The 23,842-nt window shown below is 47.3% G+C and overlaps 1 protein-coding gene across 8 annotated transcripts; it reads right to left on the bottom strand.

Moving 5' to 3' along the window:
• Window positions 1–1,133: 1,133 nt before the first annotated feature.
• RNF34 (ring finger protein 34) lies at window positions 1,134–18,020 on the bottom strand. 8 transcript variants are annotated; one of them, XM_045845369.1, is made up of 9 exons: window positions 17,893–18,012; window positions 17,259–17,359; window positions 16,961–17,141; window positions 15,605–15,674; window positions 7,881–8,099; window positions 6,688–7,095; window positions 5,120–5,218; window positions 4,672–4,873; window positions 1,134–2,625 (listed from the first exon to the last, which is right to left on the bottom strand). In XM_045845369.1, the coding sequence occupies exons 4-9, from the start codon at window positions 15,611–15,613 to the stop codon at window positions 2,435–2,437; spliced, it is 1,128 nt and encodes a 375-aa protein (XP_045701325.1). In that variant the 5' UTR covers window positions 15,614–15,674; window positions 16,961–17,141; window positions 17,259–17,359; window positions 17,893–18,012; the 3' UTR covers window positions 1,134–2,434. The 8 variants fall into 8 exon arrangements, with proteins under 8 accessions (XP_045701325.1, XP_045701334.1, XP_045701343.1 ...); XM_045845378.1 differs by having other exon boundaries at window positions 17,026–17,141; XM_045845387.1 differs by having other exon boundaries at window positions 17,044–17,141.
• Between the last annotated feature and the right edge of the window lie 5,822 nt (window positions 18,021–23,842).

Below are 23,842 nucleotides of genomic sequence, written 5' to 3'. Positions count from 1 at the left end.
ATCCAAATGGGATTTACACCACAGATTGTAAGGATGGTACATGCAAAAGCAGCTAATGTGATACATCACGTTAACAAAATAAAGATACACCAACAGGTGCAGAAAAAGCATGTGATGAAATGCAGCACCCTTTTATGATAAAAACTCAGCGAAGGGAGTGCAGAAGGAGGAGATCAACATGATGAAGGTGGTATACGACAGACTCGCAGCTAGCGCACTCGGCAATGGAAAGCTGCCGAGGCTTCCCCTCTAGTACCTGGAACAGGGTGAGGACGCCCACTTCCACTCCACGGAGCATTGGAAGTCCTCGCCCTGGCGATCAGAAAACAAAACGAAACTAAAGGTGTCGAGCTCAGATAAGAGGAAGTAAAACTTGTTTGCAGATGATGTGATATTATATGGAGAAAACCCTAAAACCTCTACCAGAAAATATTAAAATAAGTCAAGTTGCAGGATACAGAATCCACCCACATACAGAAATCTGTTGCTATACAATAAACAATTAGGAGGGAAAATTAAGAAAACAATATTATTGATAATTGCATCAAAAAGCAAAATATCTAGGGATAAAATAAATTTAACCCAAGAGGTTAAAGAATTGTACTCTGAAAACTATAGAATATTGAAGAAAGAAACTGAAGATACAAATAAATGAAAGGATTAGTATTAAAAATGTGCTCACTACCTAATGCGACATACAGATGCAATTCAATCCCTGTTGAAATACCAATGGCATTCTTCCCAGAACTAATCCTAAAATTTACACGGAACCACGGAAGACCCCAAAGAGCCAAAGAAATTTTGAGAATGAACGAAGTAGGAAGTCTCACGCTCCCTGATATCAAACTAGACTGTGAAGCTACAATAATCAAAATAGTATCATACTGGCATGAAAACACATATAGTTCAATGGAGTAGAGAGCCCAGCGTGGATGGGCCTAGAGCACATTGCGCTAAGTGAGGCACATCAGGGAAGGACAGATACTGTATGACTGCAGTTACATGTGCAATCGGAGAAAATAGAAGCAGACACACACACAGAACAAGCTAGCTGGTGGCTGCCCAAATGGAGGGGGATGGGAATGAAAAAATGTTTTAAAGTGTGTATTTGTACAATGAGTATTACCCCACAATTAAAAAAAACTCAGTATTTATAACACAGTTTTATCGCAACAACAAAAAACATTTCTTAAAAACATACCTGCCCACTACCATGGGAATGAGCCCACATTCAGTCTCATCTCCACCAGCCCGCCCCCATTAGAGTTTCACCCTAAAGGAGATGTCAGATCATTCGCTCCCTGAGACAGCTTTGCATAAGCTAACATCTCAGGTTTCTCATTTGATATGCAGGATTGGAAGAATGAAGATAAACTGGCATCAGAGCTAAGTTCAAAGTCTGACAGAGTCGCCATTTCACTGAAATTTTAGACAAGTTTTTTTTTTTTTTAACTTCTCAGAGGTCAGGGGCCTCACCTGCGGGAGGAGGCGTTATCTATTGCAGAGTGCTGGGGAGGGCCTTAAGACTCCTGGTCACGGTAAACAGCAGATCTGAAGTTCGCCTCACCAAGCCAGCCAGATGCGAAGGGAGATGCCGCAGCGCGTTTGAAGGGGCTCGAATCTGCACGGACACCCACTTAAGCTGTCCCCACGTGAATTAGGAACTGACTAGGACAATATAAATAAAAGCATTTTTGAAAATCTAATTTTATTCCTAAAGTTCAAATCAGCTAGCAGTAGCACTGAAAATACACTTTCACTATACAAAACAGTGTAAACCCAGTTACATATTAATAAAGAATTTAACACACACATTTCTCTAGTGAAAGAAGCTAGATGCAGCCCTTGCTATAAAAAGCTGTACCTGAACAGAAATGGACACAGTTCGTCTAAGGCCCTGGCAGTTGACTATAGAATGTCAGTTGTTCCCAATTAAGTTTAAATGCAGAAATAGCAACAATGTGGAAACTTACATTCATTAAAGAGTAGCATTTAAAATACACATGACTGATAAAGTGAACATTCAGAGGTGCCACCACTGGTCAGTGCGTACCACGTCGGTCACTTGTGGACAACGATCTCACCCAAAGAGCGAAGTTGCAAACATCTGAGTAGGTTCAGTGGAAAAGAGGGAGGAGAAATAGGGATGAGGGGAGGAGCTGAGGCCGTCGGCAGTCTGGCCTCTGAGCGATGGCCACGGACACGCAGTGAAGCCCGGCGGGACCTGGGAGGCCGAGCCCGCCCACAGGCTGACAGGCGCACGGTATGAACCAGTGTTGCTGTAACTCGGGGTGAATCTTTATTCCCAGTCAGTAGTGAAAATAATTTTTAAAAATAACTTCACTTTTGAACAGCAGGTTTCTAGTCCCTTCTGTGCTCTGAAGTGTCTGGGGTTGAGCTTGGGCGCGAGCGTCCCGGCAGGGAGGGCGCCGCTTCAGGACTTGAACACGTGCACGGCGCGCACCACGTACTGCCGGCAGATGGGGCACTCGCTCATGCGCTTGCCGCACTTGGTGCAGGTGACCATGTGCCCGCACTCGAGCAGCACGCAGTCGATGACGGCGTCCATGCAGATGCGGCACAGGCTGTCGTCCTCCTCGTCCTGCAGCTGCGTCCGCTCGCCGTCTGAAAGGCAACAGAGAGCTGGGGCTGCTGACGGGCCCCCCGACAGGCTGAGTGGCCACCACAGGCGCAGCAGGACCCTCCCGTGAGAGAACCATCCCGACTGCGCTGCACCCCCTCCACGGGAAAGGGCGGTGCTAGTCCTGCCTGCGCCTGGTCGAGTTTCCTGATGAATAAATGGGAAATGCTTAGCTTGGGGCCAGGTATGAAGTGCCCAGCGCCTGTCCGCTGTTTAATTCTATTTCAGTCTCTGTAACTCAGGGGTTTTGTGAGGACAGACTGCTTCCGTAAGTGAACATGAAGCGTCCCTGGGTCGTCCTGAGTATGGGCCTTGGAGTCAGAACGCGACTGGAATTTTCATCAGCCCAACCGTGCGGCCCTGGGACAGTCGCGGTCTCGGGGTCTCGTCCCGCAGGGAAAAGGAGCTGCGTTTCCACACTGACAGGGCCTGGCAGCCCCCACCCCACCTCGGCCGTGGAAGCATCTCAAAAGCCGCCTGTGCTTCTGGCCACCCTGGTCCTGCTGGAATCCGTCTAACTCAGAAAGGATGGGCCGTCCTGCCCCTGTGGCCCAGATTAGGTTTTGAGGAAACCCAGACTCTGAATAAGAAAGATGCTGAATGAGTTTGGAAAGTTTACACCCTGGGGTCCGGCCACAGAGCTACGGACGTGGCTCCCCTTTCTACAGGTCACAGAACAGATCAATGGGGATCATGAATGTGGTTAGAAAAGAACAAGAAGTCAGGCTTGAGAAGCCAGTAATCCCTGGATTTTAGAAAAATAAACATTGTTATGTCAAGAGCTTCTTGTAATTTGGTTCACGGCCCACGCCGCTGCGCTGCTAGGGAGCGGGGAGAGCGGACCCACACAGGAAGGTGAAATGGTGGGGACGGCACTAGAAGGGCCCCCCGGGAGTGAGTCTTCTGGGCTTTGGTCTCTCTGGCGCAGAAGGCTCCTTCCAACTCTTACAATTTCTGGGCATAAAGCAGAGGGTCCAGGGTCTGTCGAGGCTATTAGGCAAGGCTGCCAGGGTAAACCCTGGTGCAAATGGCTGAAGCCAGTCAGATTAGGAAAGGGTCACGCTGTGCTCAAAACAAAGCGTGCGTTCCATGAGCTTAGATATCGGGCCCATGACGGACTGTGAAAGGCTCTCGGGCCCCAGTGCACGTCCTGGCTGTCTCTCCTCGTGGGTAGGCCTGGCCACGCCCTTCCAGCTGGCATTTAAAACTGGCTCCTCCCCTCAGCCAGCACGCCATTTCCCAGGCACAAGGCCGGGACCTCGGAAGGCTCTGAGAACTAAGATTCCTGTGCCTACCATTGTAGCATCATGGAAATAGGTGTGCCAGAATAATTTGTGCATATTCTAGGTGTAAACCTGTTTATCAACAAATGCTGTATTATAACCAGCCTTCAAAGATAAAAACTTGAGATGATAAAAGTTAATAATGGTAGGGCTGTTGAAGTCCGGATACGAACGTAATACTGGTCAGTCTGCACACCACTGAAGTATTTTTTCTTGTCTGTAAATGCCCTGCGGCTTGGACTTCTTAGCAGCAGAGGATTTCTGCCCCGTGCTTCATCCCTAAGTCATTCAGAAGTTCTTAGTCTCAGCTCTCTGTGGCTTACCCAACAGCCTAGTGCAACTTGATCCTAAAAATGTAATACTTAACACTGTGGATCTAGAGAATTTCTTTCTAATGATGGGATTTAAAAGGTCCAATCAAGATAACCACAGAATTGGCCTACTTGAGTAATTAGTGAGAAAACAAACATTTTTATAGATACAAGGAATTTCATTAGTTCTAACAAATTATGCCAAGAAAAACCAGACTGAACAAATGATCACCTAACTCACTCACTTGGCAACAGTGATCTCAGAATGCCAACTTCATGTAATGAACTTACTTCTTAACAGATCTATAAATAGGTTCATATAAGGAATTCCCACTCAAGAAAGGATACACAACATTTTCTCAGAACGATTTTGATTTGTAACAACCCAGTTTCTAAAGCATATGGAAGGATACCACGTGAGAAGAAGAAAACTTACATGACTTTTGGTTTTCTTCATTCTCTTTGTATAACCGGTTTACTTTCTCTACCAGCTCCCATTTCTCACAGCAGCCGGAGTAGTTGACAAAGTTCCGGGCCAGGATCTCCTTCAGCTGGCGCACGCTCATCCCCTCCACGTCTTCGACGCTCGACAGGTCCGACAGCGAAGCCCTCAGTCTCTTCTTGGAGAGGCCCGGCGTCTGCAATCGCAGCGCTCTGTCACCTCTGTTCCGCGAACCCAGCCCCCCGCCACCCTACGGTCCCCTCCAGTCGTCACCGGCCCCGGACGGTCTTCCCAGATCTGCCCGTCCTCAGAGTGTCTTACACGCTGTGCCACATTCAAACCAGAAGCAGCATCCGGTGCTCCTCCAGCGAAGTGCACACGGGCATCTTCCTGTCTGCCAGGTTGCAACGTCAGGGAAACCAAATTTTACAGGGGATCTCACCTGTTCCTCCAAGTTTTCTTCATCATCGTCATCGTCGTCGTCATCGTCATCATCGTCGTCGTCCTCTTCGGTGTTTGTAGAAGCTATTTCACTCTGCACCTGCCACACAATGGGTACAGTCATGTCAGGAATCTCCTCTTCCTAACAGCATCAACCAACCCACCTTCATCGCCGGAGTAAACCTCCCCGCAGGACCCCCCTGCCCCCCCAGCACCCGGTGTACTCCACAACTTCTTTGGATCCTGGATGCAGCTGCCCCTCCCCAAGCGCGGGGCCCTACATGATCCATAGACCACACAGCCTCCATGAAATTAGCACAACAGCCAAACCCCAATCGTACGTGAGTTTACAAAACCTAACCAGACGCCCCCAAGGAAGGTCCCACCATGGAATGCCGAGGCCGCCGTCATGTGCGATTGCACTGAAGTCGCCATCAGAGGGCCTGCATGTGGCCGGCTGCCCTGCAGCCGCTAAGACACAGACGGGACCTGAAGCTCTACGATTAGCCCAAGGTCAGAGGTAGCTGCTGTGAACAACTCCATTCCCCAGAATGGCTGCCCGACTTCCTCACTGGAGGCTGATGCTAGGTCCAGTCTGTACAAATTCCTCAGTAGTCGGGGGTGTGCTTCTCTTTAGGAAGGACACAAATCCCTTTGATGCGATTTATGTACCTTATTTCATGTCTTTTTACTTTGACTTTACTTTGACCATAGCTCTGTAACAGTCTAGGTCGGTTCCCAATTTCAAATACTCCACCCCTGGCTCACAAGCACCGTAAGGTAGTGTCCCAAGACCCCCACCCCCACGTGATGCTGTAAACCCAAACGTGGCGCGGAAGTCAGACGTCTCTAGGGTTTGGCTGATAACCGCCAGCCCTCACTTGGGAAATGAAAAAACTCCTAGTTCGAACTCATCTACTTTGTGACTATTTAAAAGACAACTAGACCACACTTCCCTCTGCTTCTAACTCTGTTACTCAGGGAAGAAAATGTGGAGAGAATTATTCGAAATAATTCCTTCAGCACTTTGGAGTCATTCATACATACAAATTGCTATTCATTACGAGCCCTGGCATGTTATTCAATCAGGACGCCCAGGACCTCACTGGGCGAGTGCTCTGCACTGGCGCTTCTTTGAAGTTAGCAGTGACCACGTTCCCTAATTCAGACGGTGGTTTCCCACGATCTGATCAGGACAGTTCTACAGCACGGCAGCTGGGCTGCAGGTTAACTTACAGGACTGTTCCCATGTCACTGACATAAACAGTCCTGCCGATGTTTATATCCTAGTACTTTTCACAGCCGTTATTTCACTTGTGTTTAGTGTTTAAGATAGAGAAACTGAGACAACCAAGTGCAACGAACTGACTAGTTATTTAGGCCCTTCAGGTAGCTGACGGGGGGCTACCTGGCACCTGAGTTCGGACAATCACACCAGGAGAGCCTGTAAGCACAGAGCTCAGCGTGCAGGACCTCTGGCTCCCGCAAGGAGACAGCAGCCCCTAAAGGCCCCACCGCATGTGGCCACAGCAGCCATGCCGGGCCCGCTGGGTAAGTAGCCCCTCGTACCTGCGCCAGCGCTCCAGATCCCAAGGTCCGATCTCTACCCATGAGCTCTCCCTGAAATGAAGACACTGTCGCAGAGGGGGCTGTGTAGCTTGAAAAAAATGAATGGGCAAAAAAACCAGAACTCTGGGACCTTGAGGAATTCAGACTGCTGGTGTCCAGGTCGTCCTCAGAGCCCAGCCCGTGGTGGCACAGCACTAGATCCACCAGGTCTTCCTTCTCCCGACAGGTGTCGGTCGGTATGTTCCTAAGGATGAGATACTGCCGCAGGTCCTTCACTTTCAGGCGCATTAGCTGAGGGCGCTGGAAGGCCGTCTCTTGCAGTAAGTGACAGGTGGAACATCTACGAAGATTCTCTTGTAAGACCGAACAAACGGAGCAGAAATCCTTCTTGCAGTCACAGCACACGTGCTGAAGAAAAAGAAAAGAAGCATTTAATGGTAGCCAGATACAAAAGCCACTGTGAAAGCACCAGTTCCCTTTCTTTCTGCCTTCTATTAAAATTCAGTTCTGGTTCTTATGAAGTCCTCTGTGGCACCAGACTATTCTCACAGGCGTTTTTCTGTGTTTCAAAAGCCACGAAAATCAAAACAGTTACTGCCGAGGCAGTTTGGATTCACTGAAGTTCAAATACAGCCCTTTAAGAAAAGCATACACTCTTGTGTTAGTGAATTAAAACCTTTCCACCCCTCGGTGCAAACATGTAATTAGCAGAACAGAGCCGACTTGAAACACGTGGAGCAGAAAGCACAACCACAAACCCTCTTCCTGCTCCTTCCCCGTGTGAGCAACTTCCCCATTTAAAGAGGAAGGGGCTGGGGGGCGGAGGGATTAAGCAAAAAGGCAAAAGGACTCAAGGACAGGGACAATAGTGTAGACACTGCTGGGAGTGGGGTATAAGGGAACTAAAAGATTAAATAAAAATTAAATAAAGAGGAGGGGGAAAAGCATAACTAGGAAAGAGAAAGGCAACTGATCTCTCAAGGTCAGTCCAAGTCAAGAGAGGACCTGACTAATGCAGTAATCGGGACCTACACAACCTCAATCACAAGCAAAGCCACCCACTAGCAAAGCTTAAAGACAACAACTAAGATGTGGTCATTTCTGCTTGGTGCATTGTTACTACATTTCTTTTCTTTTTTTTTTAAGATTTTATTTTCAAGGAAGGGAGAAAGAGAGAGAGGGAGACAACTCACCTTCTTTCTAAAGACTGAAAATGAAAGTCCACAAGCTTTGCAAACTATGTTAGGCCCTTCTGTAGGTGCTGGTGGGTAAGTGGAAAAATCAGAGCTGGGTGTAAATCTGAATGGACCGGTGCCTCCTGCAAACCCTGCCTGCTGGCCCCTGACGGCTCCGGTTCCCATGACTTCATTCAGCAGCCCGCAGCATGAAGCCCACATAGACGTGGCGCCCGCCTGGAAAAGACCACAAGAAGGACCGGTGTAAAGTAGGTGGAACATGGCCTCTCTGAGATCCTCGGGGAATGCCACTCTGGAGAGGCATGTTTGCCCTAAATAACTCAGATTCTTTTCAGCGTCAAACATTTCTAAGCTATTTGGAAAGAGGTAACTCTGGTGTTTGCAAAGAATATTTGGCATTGGGGATACTCATATATTGTTAAATAAAAACAATTTTTTATTGGGACAGAAATACATGCTGTGCAATATCTGAGATGTGCTTACACCAGTGACTTCCAACAGGTGTGCTGCAAGAATTTTTTAAAACAGGCAACACCTGACTGTTTATGGACGATTTAGTCAGGGGCACTGACCTCTCTTCCCTTAGCCCAGTAACAACACAACAAGAGCTATCTGGTATGAGCAGGTCAAAATGCTGTGTGGTTTGGGTTGTTGTTGCGTTGTGTTTTGTTTTTTGGTCAGATTGCGGGGGCGGGTGGAGTGATTCGTTTATGCGTGCCATGAGATGAAAAAGGTTGAAAATTGCTGGCTTGCACACAGAAATATTGTTTGTTGTTTACTCGAAATTTAAATTTAACTGAGCACCCTGTGTTCCATCTGACAGCCTTGGATGGTGACTACCACACGCCATCGGGTGAGACAATTTTCCCGGCTACCACATAGCAGAAAGAATATAAATTCAAATTAATTTCATTAAACTTCTATTGTTATTTGTAGCTGGGCACAATAAACTGTGGTATACGATTTTTTTTTAAATGAGTGGAAAAACATCAAAATACCAATGGAAGGTATTTTTATCTTCTGAAGTACCAACTTGAAGGTTGGTATTTTAACACAAGAAAGAGAAGGTTTTAATGTACCTCATGAAAATTATTTTCTTGTTTTTCTGTATTTTCAACATTCTTTTAAAAGAATATGTTAGTTTGACATTAAGGAAAATATTTTTAAAAAGCACGTATCCTTCCTTTTCAAGTATTGAACACAATTTTGGATGGCTCAGCAATCGCAACGACCCCGAAGTGCGCGGGCTATCTGCCCCTCCACTCAATGGCCTGGAACTAGTGGCTGTTTGTTTTTTTCTTTGACCTCTGCCCTTTTGCGGACCGCCACCGCCCTCACCGTGCCTGCCTCGCAGCCTGCCTTCTTTTCGCTGCCGACTCGGGAACCAGAAGTGCGTGCACGTACAAGTGCTTTTCAGTAAGGGCTTAAGATACTGTCCCATGCTTCGAGTGGAAAAGCTACGATGTTTGGGGCGAACGTGTGCCCCCCGTCCTCACTCTCAGCGTACTGCCGACTCGAGAACGGGGAAGGTAATGGAGATGGCAGCCCACGACAGTGCTGCAGTTCATTGAATTACCCGACTCTGTCCAATATTCACTGTCCAACCAGCTCTTCGAAAAAAAATTTTAAGAACTTTAAAAGGCTATTTGGGATGCTGTAAGAGGATCGTGCTATTCTTGCTACTACCCGGAAGCAATGCGCTGTATTAGATACAGGGAAAGTAGAAGGTAGAGCAGTAAGAAGCCACAATACAAGGTTCAAACAGTCTTAAGTGTCAGGGTCACTGACTTAAGTATTATATAGCTTCATACCATGTAATTCTCAAGGAACAGTGCTGCCTTTAAAAGTCGGGTTACAGTATCGTTAGTAGTTCGTATCTTTAAATATAAACCTCAGACTCAGTCGTGGTTTGTTTCAACATGAAAGGATGAAAATCCGATTGACGACGAGTTCATCTAAAGTGAGTCTTTCACCCAAGGATTCCACCTGCAGTGCTTTATACATTGCGCTCTTAAAACAAGGGAAAGGCCGTTTAAAAATTTTTAATTTGCACATAACACTGTTGGGGAGTTACACCTGAACTGTAGAATGTGCCACCAGGGTAACTTCTCTTCACTCCAGGAGTCTGAAGAAGGAAAACCTGAGCGTCAGCTTCCTCTGCCCCCGCCACCAAACTATTACACGGCTGTGTCAGCTCTTACCCCCCTTCTGACTCCCGGGGGATGCCGCCTGCCCCCTCCCATGGGAGCTCCTTGGGTCCACTGCATCTGGGACTGATAGGCAGGGTTTCTTCACATTACTTCTTGAAAGGCAATGTAACACTACTTAAAATTTTCATGCTACCCAGAAAGTTCAAACTGTCTTACTGAGAAAGGGTAAAAAATGATTCTGACCTAGTAGGCTAAAAATCTCAGATGACACTCCCTTTTAACAGCAGCACTACCACACATTTTGTCCTGGCGGAAATCGGTTTTACAATGAGCTACAGAAGGATGTGAGTTGTCAAACCAGACTGATGGCACAATCGTTAAAATTCTAGGCTGAAATATTTACAGCTCTGGTGAAGAGAGAGACTTATTTTGGGAAAATAGGTGGAATCCCTGTGCAGACATCATTATTGACAGGTAGTAATCTTGCCCCATTCCTCATGTTTCTATGAAAGGGAGGGAATTTCCTCTCTATTCCCCGAGAGGGAAAATAATAAAAACAACACTCTCTTCTTTCGGCCAGCTCATCATAAAATAAAAATTAAAAAGCAGAGCCCAAGCCAACCCCCGAAGTGTTGTTCCAGGCAAATAAAATAACCTATTATTTGGTCAAACTAAACCAAAAACCATAGCAGAGGGCAAGAGGAAACACTGGAGAATCTAGGCTTCGGCCTCATTAGACGTGTGAACTTAAACTTAGACAAAATCTCCCAATAAGAGAATAATCTCCCAATAACACTCCTAGCGTCATCCTGAAGGATACATCTACCTGCAGGCACTGCTACCTCTGACGGCAGCAGCTGCAACACTCCTGCCTTCCTGAAAGGTCAGAAATTTGAAACCCTGGACACCACTGGTGTTCTCTGCGGCACCTTTCTCTCCCATCCAGCGCACTTTAAAAACTCGTGCCATTTCCCCTTTAAGCCCCGTGTGTTCTGGCCCCCCAGTGCTGAAAATGAAGGTCATCTCTTCAGTGATTCTATCTCCCCAACAACTTCAGAGCAGGTATTTTTAGTCCCGTACCACAGTGGTTGCTGTCCCTCTCCTGCTGAGAAACCACCTAAGCCCATGCCGCCACCCTCACGGCCTCACCAGCGGAGCCTTAAGAAATGCTGATGCCTGGGTCCCAGCCCCAGAGATTCGGACTGAACAGTCTGGGGTGCTGCCTAGGCATTAGAAGTGTTTCAAAATTCCCCATGTGATTCGCGTGTACAGCTGAAGTGAAAAGGTTCACCGCTCAGTCTAGGCGACTTCTCCTCCTTGCCCACGTGGTTTGGGCTGGAGAATCACTCTGCAGGCTCCTGAACCAAGGGGACCACGATTCCCTCTGAAGCCTGCGCCTCCGGAGTTCTGAGACCAGCACGTCAGCCACATGCTCCTTCCGACCCGCCTACCCTTTCCTCCCAGCAGCAGTGGGAACTGTCTATGGGAGCATTTTCCAGCGGTTACTCAGTGTGGGCGCTTGAGGGGTGGGGGGCGTGCCAGTCTCTCAGCTCTTGACTCTCCGCCTGCCGTATTTCCTTGGAGCCCAGTTACTGTGTCTCGTAGAGCGATAACCAAAAAGCTTCCCTCTTTGCACCCTTCCTTTAAAAGCCCTGGAGACTCAAGTTCCATTTCTGTCTTCCCTATCCCCTAAGACCTTCCCTCCGCATTCCCTTTTACATTTGCTCTGTTTATCTTTGGGTAGGAAGCTTGAAGCTCTCTCCAAACCACTCCACTTTCCTCCCAGATTGTCCGAGCAGACCCAACTAATGTGCAGACAGGACACAAGGCTCAGACCTTCGGCCTTTTGAATTTGCAGTAAGTTCCCCGAGTTGTTGCTCTGCCTTATGTAGGGGTCGCTGCCCAGATTCTGTTTGCTTACTAAAAAAGAAAACAAAACCAACCCACTACCCCCCTTCCACAAACGAAGGCAAAGTGTGGATCGCTGAACGCTAACGCTATGATCTGGCCTTATGAGACTAACAATTCTAAGCCTACTCGGAGCCTGGTTGAGAGCAAGACTCCACAGGTCAAACGCCATGAATGGAAGGGGTTAGAAAGAACAGTAATCTGTCAAGATGGCAGCATCTCCTCCACGGACCATGAGTGTGGAGAAAGCCCAAAGACAACCACCACCCACTGATGCCTGGCACACACCTGCCGCTCGGGCGATCTGCGTGGCCGATTTCCCAGTCACCCCTGCCGACCGAAGACAGCCGGCTTTTCCTCGGTAATCCCTTCCCGGCACATCCCCTTAGACCAGCACTGTCTCTGACCAGATTAGCCCTGGGACCGCGGCCCAGTTTGTATCAGTTAAGAACCAGGTACCATTAAAACTTACAGGGGCCATAGTAAGAGATTAAATTCCAAGGCCACAGACACCTGGATCTCTTCATGTTACTCTGGCCCCCAGTGCCCGTTTTTGTGTTATCTTCAAAGCCACTGCACCAAGATTTTTGAGGGCCAATAACTCTACCCAGTTTGGAATTAAGAAATAAAACAAATATAAATTTAAATGTTTGCCTGTTTACTAATAACACCAATTGGAGAACATGATGTTAGCTCTGCAGCCGACTGGACTGGCCTTGATAATGACGCCCCAGCTGACCCCCAGCAGCTTACCACCCGGTTGGCCAGACTGCCCTCCCACCTGGCCCCGGCCACAGGAAGACAGACCGGACAGGGCCCAGAAAGTACTGTGCCAAAGCACCTTTAGCTCATTTGCTAAAAGCCACCAACATAAAAGTTGCTGTTTTTTCTCTGGTGGCAGAAAGGCTGAAAGTGTTCCTCCTATATAGTTCTTAGAGGGTGAATTAGAGATTTCCTCTCCCGGGCAGGAGTGAGTATAAAGGAGGGGAGGGGGAGGGAATGTTACCCACAAACCTCAGTGATTTGCATGAGAGGGGGACCGCCAGTTTCCAGGGTTGTGACACTTATATCCACAACAGCAACAGACTAAGGATTTTATAAGCACTCGCAGGTTCCTCAGTCAGATTCACAGGGTATCAGCCCACTCTGAATCATCCTTCAGGCAGCAGGGCAGGAGGAGATGCGCTGTTTCTCTGCAAGAGCGGCAGCGCACTCTCCTTTCCGGCAGAGCGCCAGTTTTCCAGCGGCCTGGAGGTTCCGCTGCCTTTGGCTGTGGGCGTGCGTGTGTGTGAGTGTATGACCTATGTGCTTTTAGAATCCCTGTGGGGAAAACGTACTTCCAAAATTTAAAGAATTAACAAAAAGTTTACTACAAATTTTGAATCCTATTCTGAAATACATTAGGATCCCTTTTCATGATTCTACCGTATGTCACAGTAAGCAGGCAAACTAGAAGGAAGAGTAAGAAAAGCTATGGCAGTTTCCATGAAGATTAGATGAGAGCCGAAGAGAGGGAGAGCCGATGGGTCTGAAAGCCAGAGAAAACGAAATGACCACCTGCTGGTCAGACAGACGTGAGCAGAGCAAAGATGAGGAGCCAGGTACAGAAGGTCACCAGGGAGGAAGGCGCCGGGTGCCTAGCAGCGGGCACAACCGGGCAAACAAGGACCTCATCCCCAGGCTAGCCCTGCCCTCATATCACTGGTCATGCAGACTAGACCCCGGACCTTCCCCATCCCTGTTCATGCCCCGTGGCCCCTCCCCGGCCGCTCCTCCTCCGGCGTGCTGCTTCACGCAGTGGCTCCCCTTGGAGGGGGGACAGGAGGCCCGAGAGGGGCCACGTGCAACTCCCGTGCGAGCCCCTGCACAACCACTCCTGTAAGCATTCACTCCCAGGGGTAACATCTCGGCCTTCCTGTGTTCAGCTCCAGGCCCAGAAAAACAGCAAAACCAGATAAGCAGTGCCACGCTAACATCAAGACCAGCCGCTCTGACGCGCGACCCCCTACCTGGTGCCTACCAGTCAGTGAGAGGACACACCTGGAAAGCCGATGAATATGCTACTGGGACCTCCACGAAGATCCCTGCCTCTGGAGAGGGGTGAAAACTCTCAGGACGGAGGAGCTAGCACCTTTGCCCACCCCACTCACTCAGGCATGCTCTCCTCCTCTCTCTCTCTCTCTCCCTCTGGCTCCAAGGGCCCTTCTTTTGCCTTTGCAACTTGTTTCCCGAGTCCGTTTCTTCTGTAGCTCACCACTTCTACCTCTGTGGCTTGCTCTGAATTATTTCTTGGCCAGAACTCAAGTACTGAGGCTGCTGAAACAATGTGCAGTTTGATACCTGGTGCCATTTTGCTGCCAACAATTATAGTCTAAATCATTTGCTTCTGATTAAACTGTTGGGTTGCCCAAAAAGTCTGTTTAGTTTTTTTCATATTATGACTCTACTAGTAGTGCTTGGTTGTCTGTAACTTCATTTCAAACAATTTTGTTAGATTTGTTGTGACATACAATCGTATCAGCATGCATTTAAAAAACAAACATGAAAATTAGTGAATTTTTGTGCAGCCATTTTAATATTGAAGATGGAAGAAGATATGCAACATTTTCAGCATATTATGCTTTATTATTTCAAGAAAGGTAAAAACACAACTGAAATGCAAAACAAGATTTGTGCAGTGCATGGAGAACTTGCTATGACTGATCGAGTATACCAAAAGTGGCTTGTGAAATTTCTTGGTACTGTTGACATTTTGGCCAAATAATTCTTTGCTGTGGGGCTGTCTTATGCACTGGAAGGTGTTTAGCAGCACCCCTGGCCTCTACCCACTAAAAGCCAGTAGCAGGAGATTGCCAACATACTCAAAATATCCAAATCAATAAAGTTATTGGTGAAATGAAAAATGTGTCTTCTATTTTACAGAAAAAAACAAAGACTTTTTGGGCAACCCAATAGATAAGTAGTAATGATAACGCCAACTCCTAAGACCTGCTTGCCACCACTCTAAGTTAAAAATTATAATATTTTACAGAAATTTCTAAGGATAAACCTCACAGTTTCAAATTCAAGAACATTAATTTTCCTGGATATTGTAAGAAGCTACAAAGACCAGGCAGGGATTCAGTTCTTCCACCCATGAAAGCTTCCTCAGAGAAATCAACAGTCCTTGGCTTTGTTTTCAACTCCCAACAACCTTCAGTTTGCTAAAAGTCAATGTCCTTGCTGTAAACAGTATGAAAAAATGTTTCAAATCTTAAAACCAGTAATATAAATAAGTTTTACAGCCTGAATTTCAATTAGGTTAAGCTTTCCCCTAGCACTTAAGGTAAAACAGAAGAAACAGTTAAGATAATAGGCAACAACCTTTATCCTATTTACAGCCACTGGAGAAAATATGCCCCTTAAAATGTGAAAGGATTTCTTATTGAAATTGCTGCTTTAACTGAAACACAGTATGAAAAGAACTCTGCTCTATTTATGACCAATATCAGACCATATACCACGGAGGAAGAAATACTACCTACATCCTAAATATTTTCTTCATACCATCTGGACAGTAAACAGGTTGAAAAAACATGCTGATCTTAAAAATGTTATTATTTCTAGGCAAGACATCTGGTCAAATTGATACAGTTTTACAACAACGTGTGCTGGAGATCATACCTTCCTCATGTTTGGGTTTTGTTTTCTTTTTCTAAAACAGTGTACTTGATCCTTAGCACCATTCCCCCACCTTTCAGGGAAAAAAAAAAGGAAAGAAAATTACAGTCAACCCATTTATGCCTTGATATCTCATTTTGAGCTTGGAAGAATTAACGTGATTAGTACAATTAAGGAAGGGTGAGAACAAAATAAATATGGAAAAACAAGAAAGAGTATTAAATCAAATTAACATAGGACATCAATTCTAATTTTAATTCCTTCTAGGGAGTTAAATGCTACTCTCAAGTTAAACAGTTACTTAAGTCTGAAGAAGTAAAACCTATTTCAAAATACCAATTTCTTTACAAATGAGGGAAGAACATAAATACCCATTCCACACATACACTAAAATCAGCTGCTCCTGGGTTTGAGTGAAGATGTACTTTTTCTGATTTCTTTTAAATAAATTTTAATCTCACTGAAAGCACTTGCTTAAATGAACATTCAAATGTTAGAATTCCATGACATCAGGAATCACTGAACCTGCCTAGAAATCTAGATGAAAATATACTGAAATGGTTTAATTGTGGGATAAAACAAATAACGAACATCTGAAATCCCAATTTTTGTGAATCCAGTTTCACAAAAACATAAATGAAAAGCAGTATCTTCAGAACTGTCATCTCGCTCAGATTTATCTATTTGGGTCTGCATTATGCTTCAAAAAATAAGTATCTTTCTTTTCTACATTTTCAACTGCCACCAAACCTTGTTTGTAAAATTTCAACTCAGAAGGCAGTTATCTTCCACCTAAATTAAAAAACACTTGTTTTTAAAAGAACTTGGCTGAAAAATTCAACACTGGACCCGTCCCTAATTCTGTCCTTCTACATCTAGTTCCTTGATGGACCACAAATTTAATCCTGATTAAGTAATGACGTTCTTTGAGGCATTATATAAAGATCCCTGTGTTTGGAAGATGATTTTTTTTTCAGGAAGGAAAGCCAGTTTTAGGCATTTTACTAGGTATTCTAAGTTGAAATATTTTACAGCTAAACCGGGAATTAAAAATAAGCTCTAAGGCAGCCTCATACTTGAACGCTCACAAGTTACCTACTGCAACATTCCTCCTTGCTTCCTGCAGCCTGAAATAACCTTTTCTGCTCCCGGGAGCTTCACATTTTTTTCACTCTCACACTGTGGTTCCTTGAGAATGCCTCTTCTGACTGGCAAACTCCTCAAGGGTGGGATCCTATTTTGAATTATTTCTACGCACAGTTATCTCCTTCTGAGCCGACACACAGGAAATGTTCCACAAAACATCTGCTCAATTTCGCGGGCCACGTGACACTCCCTGATCAATCTCCCACAGCAAACCTCTGGGCCTTTGTGCAGGTAGAGTTTTATGCCGGCGGCATAAAAACTGTTGTTCCTTTCCTCACCCGCACCGTCCAGCACACCTCTTCACGGAGACTCAAGAAACCGGCTGTGTCTGAAGGAGTATCCTCCCCGGACGGCTCTTTCCCACTTGGTCGGAGTTAGGCACATGAATCAATACCTGAATGATTGTTGCGCACGGAGCTCTTTAGAATTCTCGGCTCCCCAAAGTAGGCCAGCGTCCGCCCCCTTCCCTTAAACTTCTCGCTCAGCGCGGCTCCCACGCTCTCACACCCACCTGGAAGAACTCAAGCTGTCCGATTACTTGCTGCGTACCTAGCGGCGACGGAGACGCGCCGAGTTTGCTGCCGCTCTAGGTCGCGGCCCCAAGGTTTAAGTCTATGAAAAGAGAACCCTTCAGGGTGGGATCCCCGCCCCGAGGCATCCCTAACCCGTTAGCCGGGCCCCGGCCTCACGGCTCCCCGCACCCCTCTTTTCCCCTTCATCCTGCAGTGTCCGTCCTGCGACAGTCCCGTGGTGTTCCCGACAGTTGGGGTGGTTCAAGGACTTGGGGGGGGCGTGGGCACGCTGTGGGCAAAGCCACGAGGGCTGAACCGAGCACCGCTGGGTCTGCCGCAGGCCCCCGAGGACGCGGACAGGGCCCGGCGCGGAGAGGAACCCCGAGGCGTGAGCGCCGGGGGCGCCCGGCCTCTCCCCGCTCCTCGGGCTCGCCGACCGGAGGCGGTGTGGGACTTGGAGAGATCGGGGAGCCCAGGCTAGCCGCCCTGGGCCGGTCAGGGACCCAGACGCCGGCCGGGAAGCCCCTCCGCGGAGGTCTCTGGAGAGGTGCTGCCGAGGGAAAAAGGCAATTCGGGAGCCCCGGCCGGACGGGAGCGGCTAGGAGGGACTGCCCTTCTCCACCGATCCCTCACCTTCATGGCCGCGACAGCCGCGTCTCGGTCGGCTCTGGCCGCAAACTCAACACCATAACAGTTCCTCGCACCGAGGTTCCCCTTCCTTCTGGACTGCGATTGCGGGGCCTCCAGAGGCGACAGAGCGTCTGGACGTAAGGGGCGTGGCCACGCCTGCCACGCACCGCCCGAAGAAGCAACGAGCGGCGGCCAAGTTGACCAATCCAGAGCCGGTACTCGGGGGGCCGGTCACCAGACCCAATCAGGTAGCGGTAATGGGGCGGGGCCTCCGGCGCTAAGGGGTGGGCGGAGGACGACTCCATCCGGGCTCCGGCTGCTAAGGGCGGACCTGGGCGTGGCGGTAGCTGCTCCGCCGGCTGTTTCTCCGCGGAGTTGCTGAGAGGGGAATCGGCGTTCCCTGAGGAACGGGTGCAGCAGAGGTCTGGCTTTAGGTCAAATTCCCCGGGCGCTGAGCAGGGGAAAGGGCGTTGTAGATTTGAAAACGCCCGTATGGGAGGCTTTTGTTACAACCGTCAGAGCAGGGCCTCAGATTTTCTCAAGAGACTTTCAGGCTTCTCACACTCGGTAGTGACTCACGTCGCCTCGCTCGAGGGTCCTGTGAGCGGCGGCAGCTGCGCCCGCGAGGACGCGGGTTTGAAAAGGCTCTTCTTGCAGACACTTCACCGAACGGTTCTCCAGCCCCAGCTGCTCTTGGAGAGCGGCGTTCAAAACAACCACGTTCCAGCGCAATGCGAGAATTCTGGGGAGCCCCCTGGAGCTGACTTCATTTGGACGGAAAAACGGGGGTTGTGCAGGGTCGGTGGGTGCAGCCTGCCTGGGTGGCACCCAGCTGGCTTTCCTGCGCTCCGCCCTCTCCCCTCCCGCTCTACCAGGACTTGAGTGGCTCAATGAGAAAGAGACGCGAAGATGGCAATTCGCTTCTCATAATTCGCACCTGAGACTGTTGTGCTCCTTGGTAACAGATTTGCTTGTAAGGGCTGTCTCTGATTAAAACACAGAGCCACGCCACTTTTTTTAGGCTATGATACTTTTTTCGTTTATTTTTCTTGCCTCAAGCATTGCTTGGGTAATGTAATTGAACTTCTTATCCAGGACAGTCCTGGATTTTCTTCTTTGGGAAAAATGCAAAGAAAGACTTTCATTCACCATGTATGAGTGGTCGCTGAGCTTCCGTGGAAGAGAAAGTATTCCGTCTTCTAATGGTCTAGGTACACAAAGAAATGTAAACATTTGCTGGTGGTACAGAGCCCTATTCCTCATGAGAAGGGAGGTTGGCAGGTCTGTCTCAAGAGTTCATGAAATAGTACCAACCATAAAGTTTTTTAAAAAGAATTCCTGAATAAGCACATGAAGAGAGAAGCTCCACGTTATGAGCCATCAGAGAACTGCAAATCAAAACCACAATGAGACACCACTTCATACCCATTAGGATAGCTAACACCAAGAAGAGGGATAATAAGTTTTGCTGTGAATGTGGAGACATTGGAACCTTAATACATTGCCGATGAGACTTAAAGGGTGCCGCTGCTTTGGAAAATGGTCTGGGTGTTCCTGCAAGTGTTAAACACAGAGTTACCATAGGACCCAGCAGTTCCATTTGTAGACATAACTCAAGAGAAATTAAAACGAATATCCACCAAAAAACAAAACAAAACAAAACAAACAAAACACCCTGGCTGGCGTAGCTCAGTGGATTGAGCGTGGGCTGCGAACCAAAGCATCGCAGGTTCCATTCCTAGTCAGGGCACATGCCTGGGTTGCAGGCCACAGCCCCCAGCAACCGCACATTGATGTTTAAAAAAAAAAAGACTTAAGGGATTCTCCGCCTGTCCTCATTTAACCTGAGTTTGCAAATGCCAAAGTTGTAGTCAGGTCATAACATCTACCCACTCATGAAATGAAAAAGTATCTCTTCACTGGAATGCTTAAGCCAGGTCTTACTGAATCCCAGCTGACTGGTTGACTTCTGCTACAGCAAAAACGGTTTCGAAAATACCCAACAGCACTTTAGAGCGCCGTCTCTGGGGTAGCACACCACATGGTTCCACAGATTCATTTGTTTTGGGCTCAGAATCTTTTTGGAATTCTGGTTAATTACTTTGCTGACTTAATATATAACTCTTTTCTGCCTTAAGTTTCTCCATCTATAAAATGGACATAATGAGCCCTGGCTGGTGTGGCTCAGTGGATTGAGCGCTGGCATACAAACCAAAGGGTCACCAGTTCCATTCCCAGTCAAGGCACAGGCCTGGGTTGCAGGCCAGGTCCCCAGTAGGGTGCGTGTGAGAGGCAACCACACATGGATGTTTCTCTCTTTCTCTTTTTCCCTCCCTTCCCTCTCTAAAAATAAATAACATCTTTAAAAAATATAAATTAAAAAAAAAGAAAATGGACATAATGATCATTAACTGGCTTTGGTCTTACACTTTCCTGAATGGCTGAAGAACCCTGATGCCTAAAGTAAAATGGAAACACAACTTTAAACTGGTTTCCAGAGAGTAAAGCAAATAAAGTAGGGCCATTTTATATTTCTCTGAAATAAGCTGGAGCACTTTACAGGCTGTTCCCTGCCCCCATGATTCTCCTTAGTAGACAAAAGCGGACAAGATTTCCCTTTCATGGCTTGGGAAACTGAGCCACAGAAGTGAGCCCTCTAGCCTGAGGCTTGTGAGACTTATGAGGCAGGGATGAAAGTCAGAACAGCTGCCAAGTCTCCTATCCCCAGCCGAGTGTTTTGCTCACCTGTATTACTATTCTTCTAATAAAGAGACAGACCTGGCCAAACAAGTTATGTCTTGTACATTAGATCTGCATTCACAGTCATCGGGGTGGTGGGCGGGAGAAACGGGCGAAGGGAGTCAAAGGTACAAACCCAGTGACAGAATTAGTAAGCCATGGGGTGTCATGCACAGCATGGCAGCTACAGTTAGTAATGTTGTATGGCACATTTGAAAGAGGCTAAGAACAAATGTTAAAAGTTCCCGCCACAAGAAAAAGAATTGGTGTGACGATGTCTGGTGATGGACATTAACTAGACTTATTGTGGTGTTAGTTTTGCAACATATACCAATATTTTTTAAAGATTTTATTCATTTTTATTTTTAGAGAGGGAATGGAGGGGGGAGAGAGAGAGAGAGAGAGAGAGAGAAACATCAATGTGCGGTTGCTGGGGGTTATGGCCTGCAACCCAGGCATGTACCCTGGCTGGGAATCGAACCTGCGACACTTTGGTTCACTTTGGTTCACAGCCCGCGCTCAATCCACTGAGCTACGCCAGCCAGGGTGCAATATATACCAATATTGAATCATGCTGTACTGTGTAGGAAAAAATCGTGAACATTTAAAGCAGGGTTTTCAGCTTCGGCACTGTTGACGTTTGGACCTGCAGTGTGACTCCAGACACCGCAGCCATCTGAGAAATTCCCAGGCCAGACCTGCAAATCGTTCCCCTCGGCTGCAGACTACGCACACCTGCTGGCTGAACAGATCTGCCCACTCGTACCCGTTTCTCTTCCACTCCTGCGCCTTTTCCTGGGTCCCTGTCTTGGTATGTGGCACCACACCAGAGACCTGGGAGTCATCCTTGATTTTGACTTCTCTCCAAATCCCGTATCCAGGCATTTCCGTCCTCTGCTTTCTGCTCATCGCCATGACTTCAACCCCTTGGCCATGACCCGTGCTCAGGCCACGTCTTCTCCTGACTGCCCTTCTGTTCTTAGCCTTGCCCGCTTCCTATCTGTTCTCTACCCTGAAGACCAATCGCCTCTCTGTACCATACACCTGACCTTGTCTCTCTTCCTGCTTTTGTTTTTAAAGATTTTACTTATTCATTTTTAGAGAGAGGGAAAGGGAGGAAGAAGGAGAGGGAGAGGAACATCAGTGTGCGGTTCCCTCTTGCACACCCCCCACTGGGGACCTGGCCCCCAACCCAGGCCTGCGCCCTGACGGGGAACTGGACTGGCTCTGGGTCGCAGGCCGGCACTCAATCCACTGAGCCACACCAGCGAGGGCTCTTCCTGTTTAAAATCCTCTGGGGCTTCTCAGTGGCTTCATGATAACACCCAAACTCATTAAAATAGCTTTACAGGGACTTTCCTATTCCCTGCTCATCCTTCCAGCCCTATCTCCCAGCGGCCTCACCTTACAGCCTCCATTCTAATCAGACTGAACTGCGTGCAGTGCCCTAGGTGGCTCCTAGTCTCTCCTGCCTCCGGGCTTTTGCACATGCAATTTCTCTGCCGAAGGAGCTCTTCCCTGGCTTCTTTACCTGGCTATTATCACTCAGCTTTTAGGTACCCCCCCTGTATAGTTTTTCAGGGAAGCTTCCTCTGAACCTCCAGGACTGGGTCAGGTATGCTTATATATGTATATCACACCCCACACTCTGTCATAGCATTCGTTACATTGTGTTATAACTGCTTTTCCTGGGGGTGGTTGGCTGCTGCCCCCTCTTTAAAACTGAGGTACAATTAGGATATAATAAAATGCATGGATCTTAAGACTGGTGGTTTAGTGACTATATACACCCATGTAATCACCACCTAAAACAAGACATAAAACATTTCCATCATCCCAGAAAATTCCCTGATGTTTCTATCTAGTCAGCACCCCCTCCCACCAGCAAGGGCCCCACTGGGTAATTGCTTACTTGTCTGGATAGACTGGAAGCCCCACGTCTACCTTCTTTACATATTTCACAACCAAGCACATAATAGGCACTCTATAAATAGGGGTGCATGAATGAGCACACGGCACATGGGTAGAATGGATAGAAAACTGGAGTGAAGCCCTGGTTAGCGTAGCTCAGTGGATTGAGCGTAGGCTGTGAACCAAAGCATCGCAGGTTCGATTCCCAGCCAGGGTACATGCCTGAGTTGCAGGCCATGGCCCCCAGCAACCGCACATAGATGTTTCTCTCTCTCTCTCTTTCTCCCTCCCTTCCCTCTCTAAAAATAAATAAATAAAATCTAAAAAAAATAAAACTGGAGTGATTACATTAATTTACTTGGCGATCTTGAAGGTTAACATTGCTAACTTTAATAACAATAGTTCCTGAGACAATGTTGACAGATTTTCATGGAATAATATTTCCCTTCTGTTCCATGGTTAGCTTCAGCAGTTCTCTTGATCTGAACACCTGCTTTTCACTCCTGCTAAACCTACACACTTGATAAGAACCTTACTTCTGGCTCACAATTTTGAGGGACCCCAAATCAAGGGTCTCTGTTTTACTAGATTAAAAAAAACTTATTATCAAATGCTTTTGTGGATGCTTGTTAAATGTCATACAGAAGTGATTAGCCTATGGGATCAGTTCAAATAAAAGAAAACTAAATGTTATTGTACCAAGTGACTAATGAACACAGCAGAAAATAGAAGCACTGTCTCTCCCTGGGCCCTTGTCCAGGTTCTTTACCTGTGCTGGTAGTGAGAAGCTTCTCTTGTCTACATTCAAATTCAAAGATTAAACATTCCCATTCCCAATAACAGTTGTTAAAGACAAAGTAAAGCTTTGTAATTCTCCATTATTTGAAAACCCTTATTTCGCCCTGGCTGGCGTAGCTCAGTGGATTGAGCGCAGGCTGCGAACCAAAGTGTCGCAGGTTCGATTCCCAGTCAGGGCACATGCCTGGGTTGCAGACCATGACCCCCAGAAACCGCACATTGGTGTTTCTGTCTCTCTCTCTCTCTATCTCCCTCCCTTCCCTCTCTAAAAATAAATATCTCTCTCTCTCTCTCTCTTTCTCCCTCTCTCTCTCTCTCTCTCTCCCTCTCCCTCTCCCTCCCTCTCTCTCTCTCTCTCTCTCTCTCTCTCTAACTGAGTTCTACCAAAGGTTCAGGTGTGAAATAATTGATCCATATTAAAAAAAAAAAGAAAACCTTTATTTCCCACAAACTTTGAATGTCATGCTAAAGTGAATCAAATTTTAGCCCTGGCTGGTGTGGCTCA

The sequence above is a fragment of the Phyllostomus hastatus genome, unplaced genomic scaffold (assembly GCF_019186645.2).
Source record: "Phyllostomus hastatus isolate PE091 unplaced genomic scaffold, TTU_PhHast_1.1 phas_contig_1162, whole genome shotgun sequence".
Taxonomy (NCBI): domain Eukaryota; kingdom Metazoa; phylum Chordata; class Mammalia; order Chiroptera; family Phyllostomidae; genus Phyllostomus; species Phyllostomus hastatus.
This window is presented reverse-complemented; position numbering and strand designations above follow the sequence as displayed.

Excerpts from the sequence above, each read along its gene's own strand:
- RNF34 (XM_045845362.1), bottom strand. Across the intron at positions 7,096-7,880 it reads TTTCAGTCTTTAGAAAGAAG|CACGTGTGCTGTGACTGCAA; the intron begins GTGAGTTGTCTC and ends CTTTTTCTTCAG. Across the intron at positions 5,219-6,687 it reads GATCTGGAGCGCTGGCGCAG|GTGCAGAGTGAAATAGCTTC; the intron begins GTACGAGGGGCT and ends ATTGTGTGGCAG.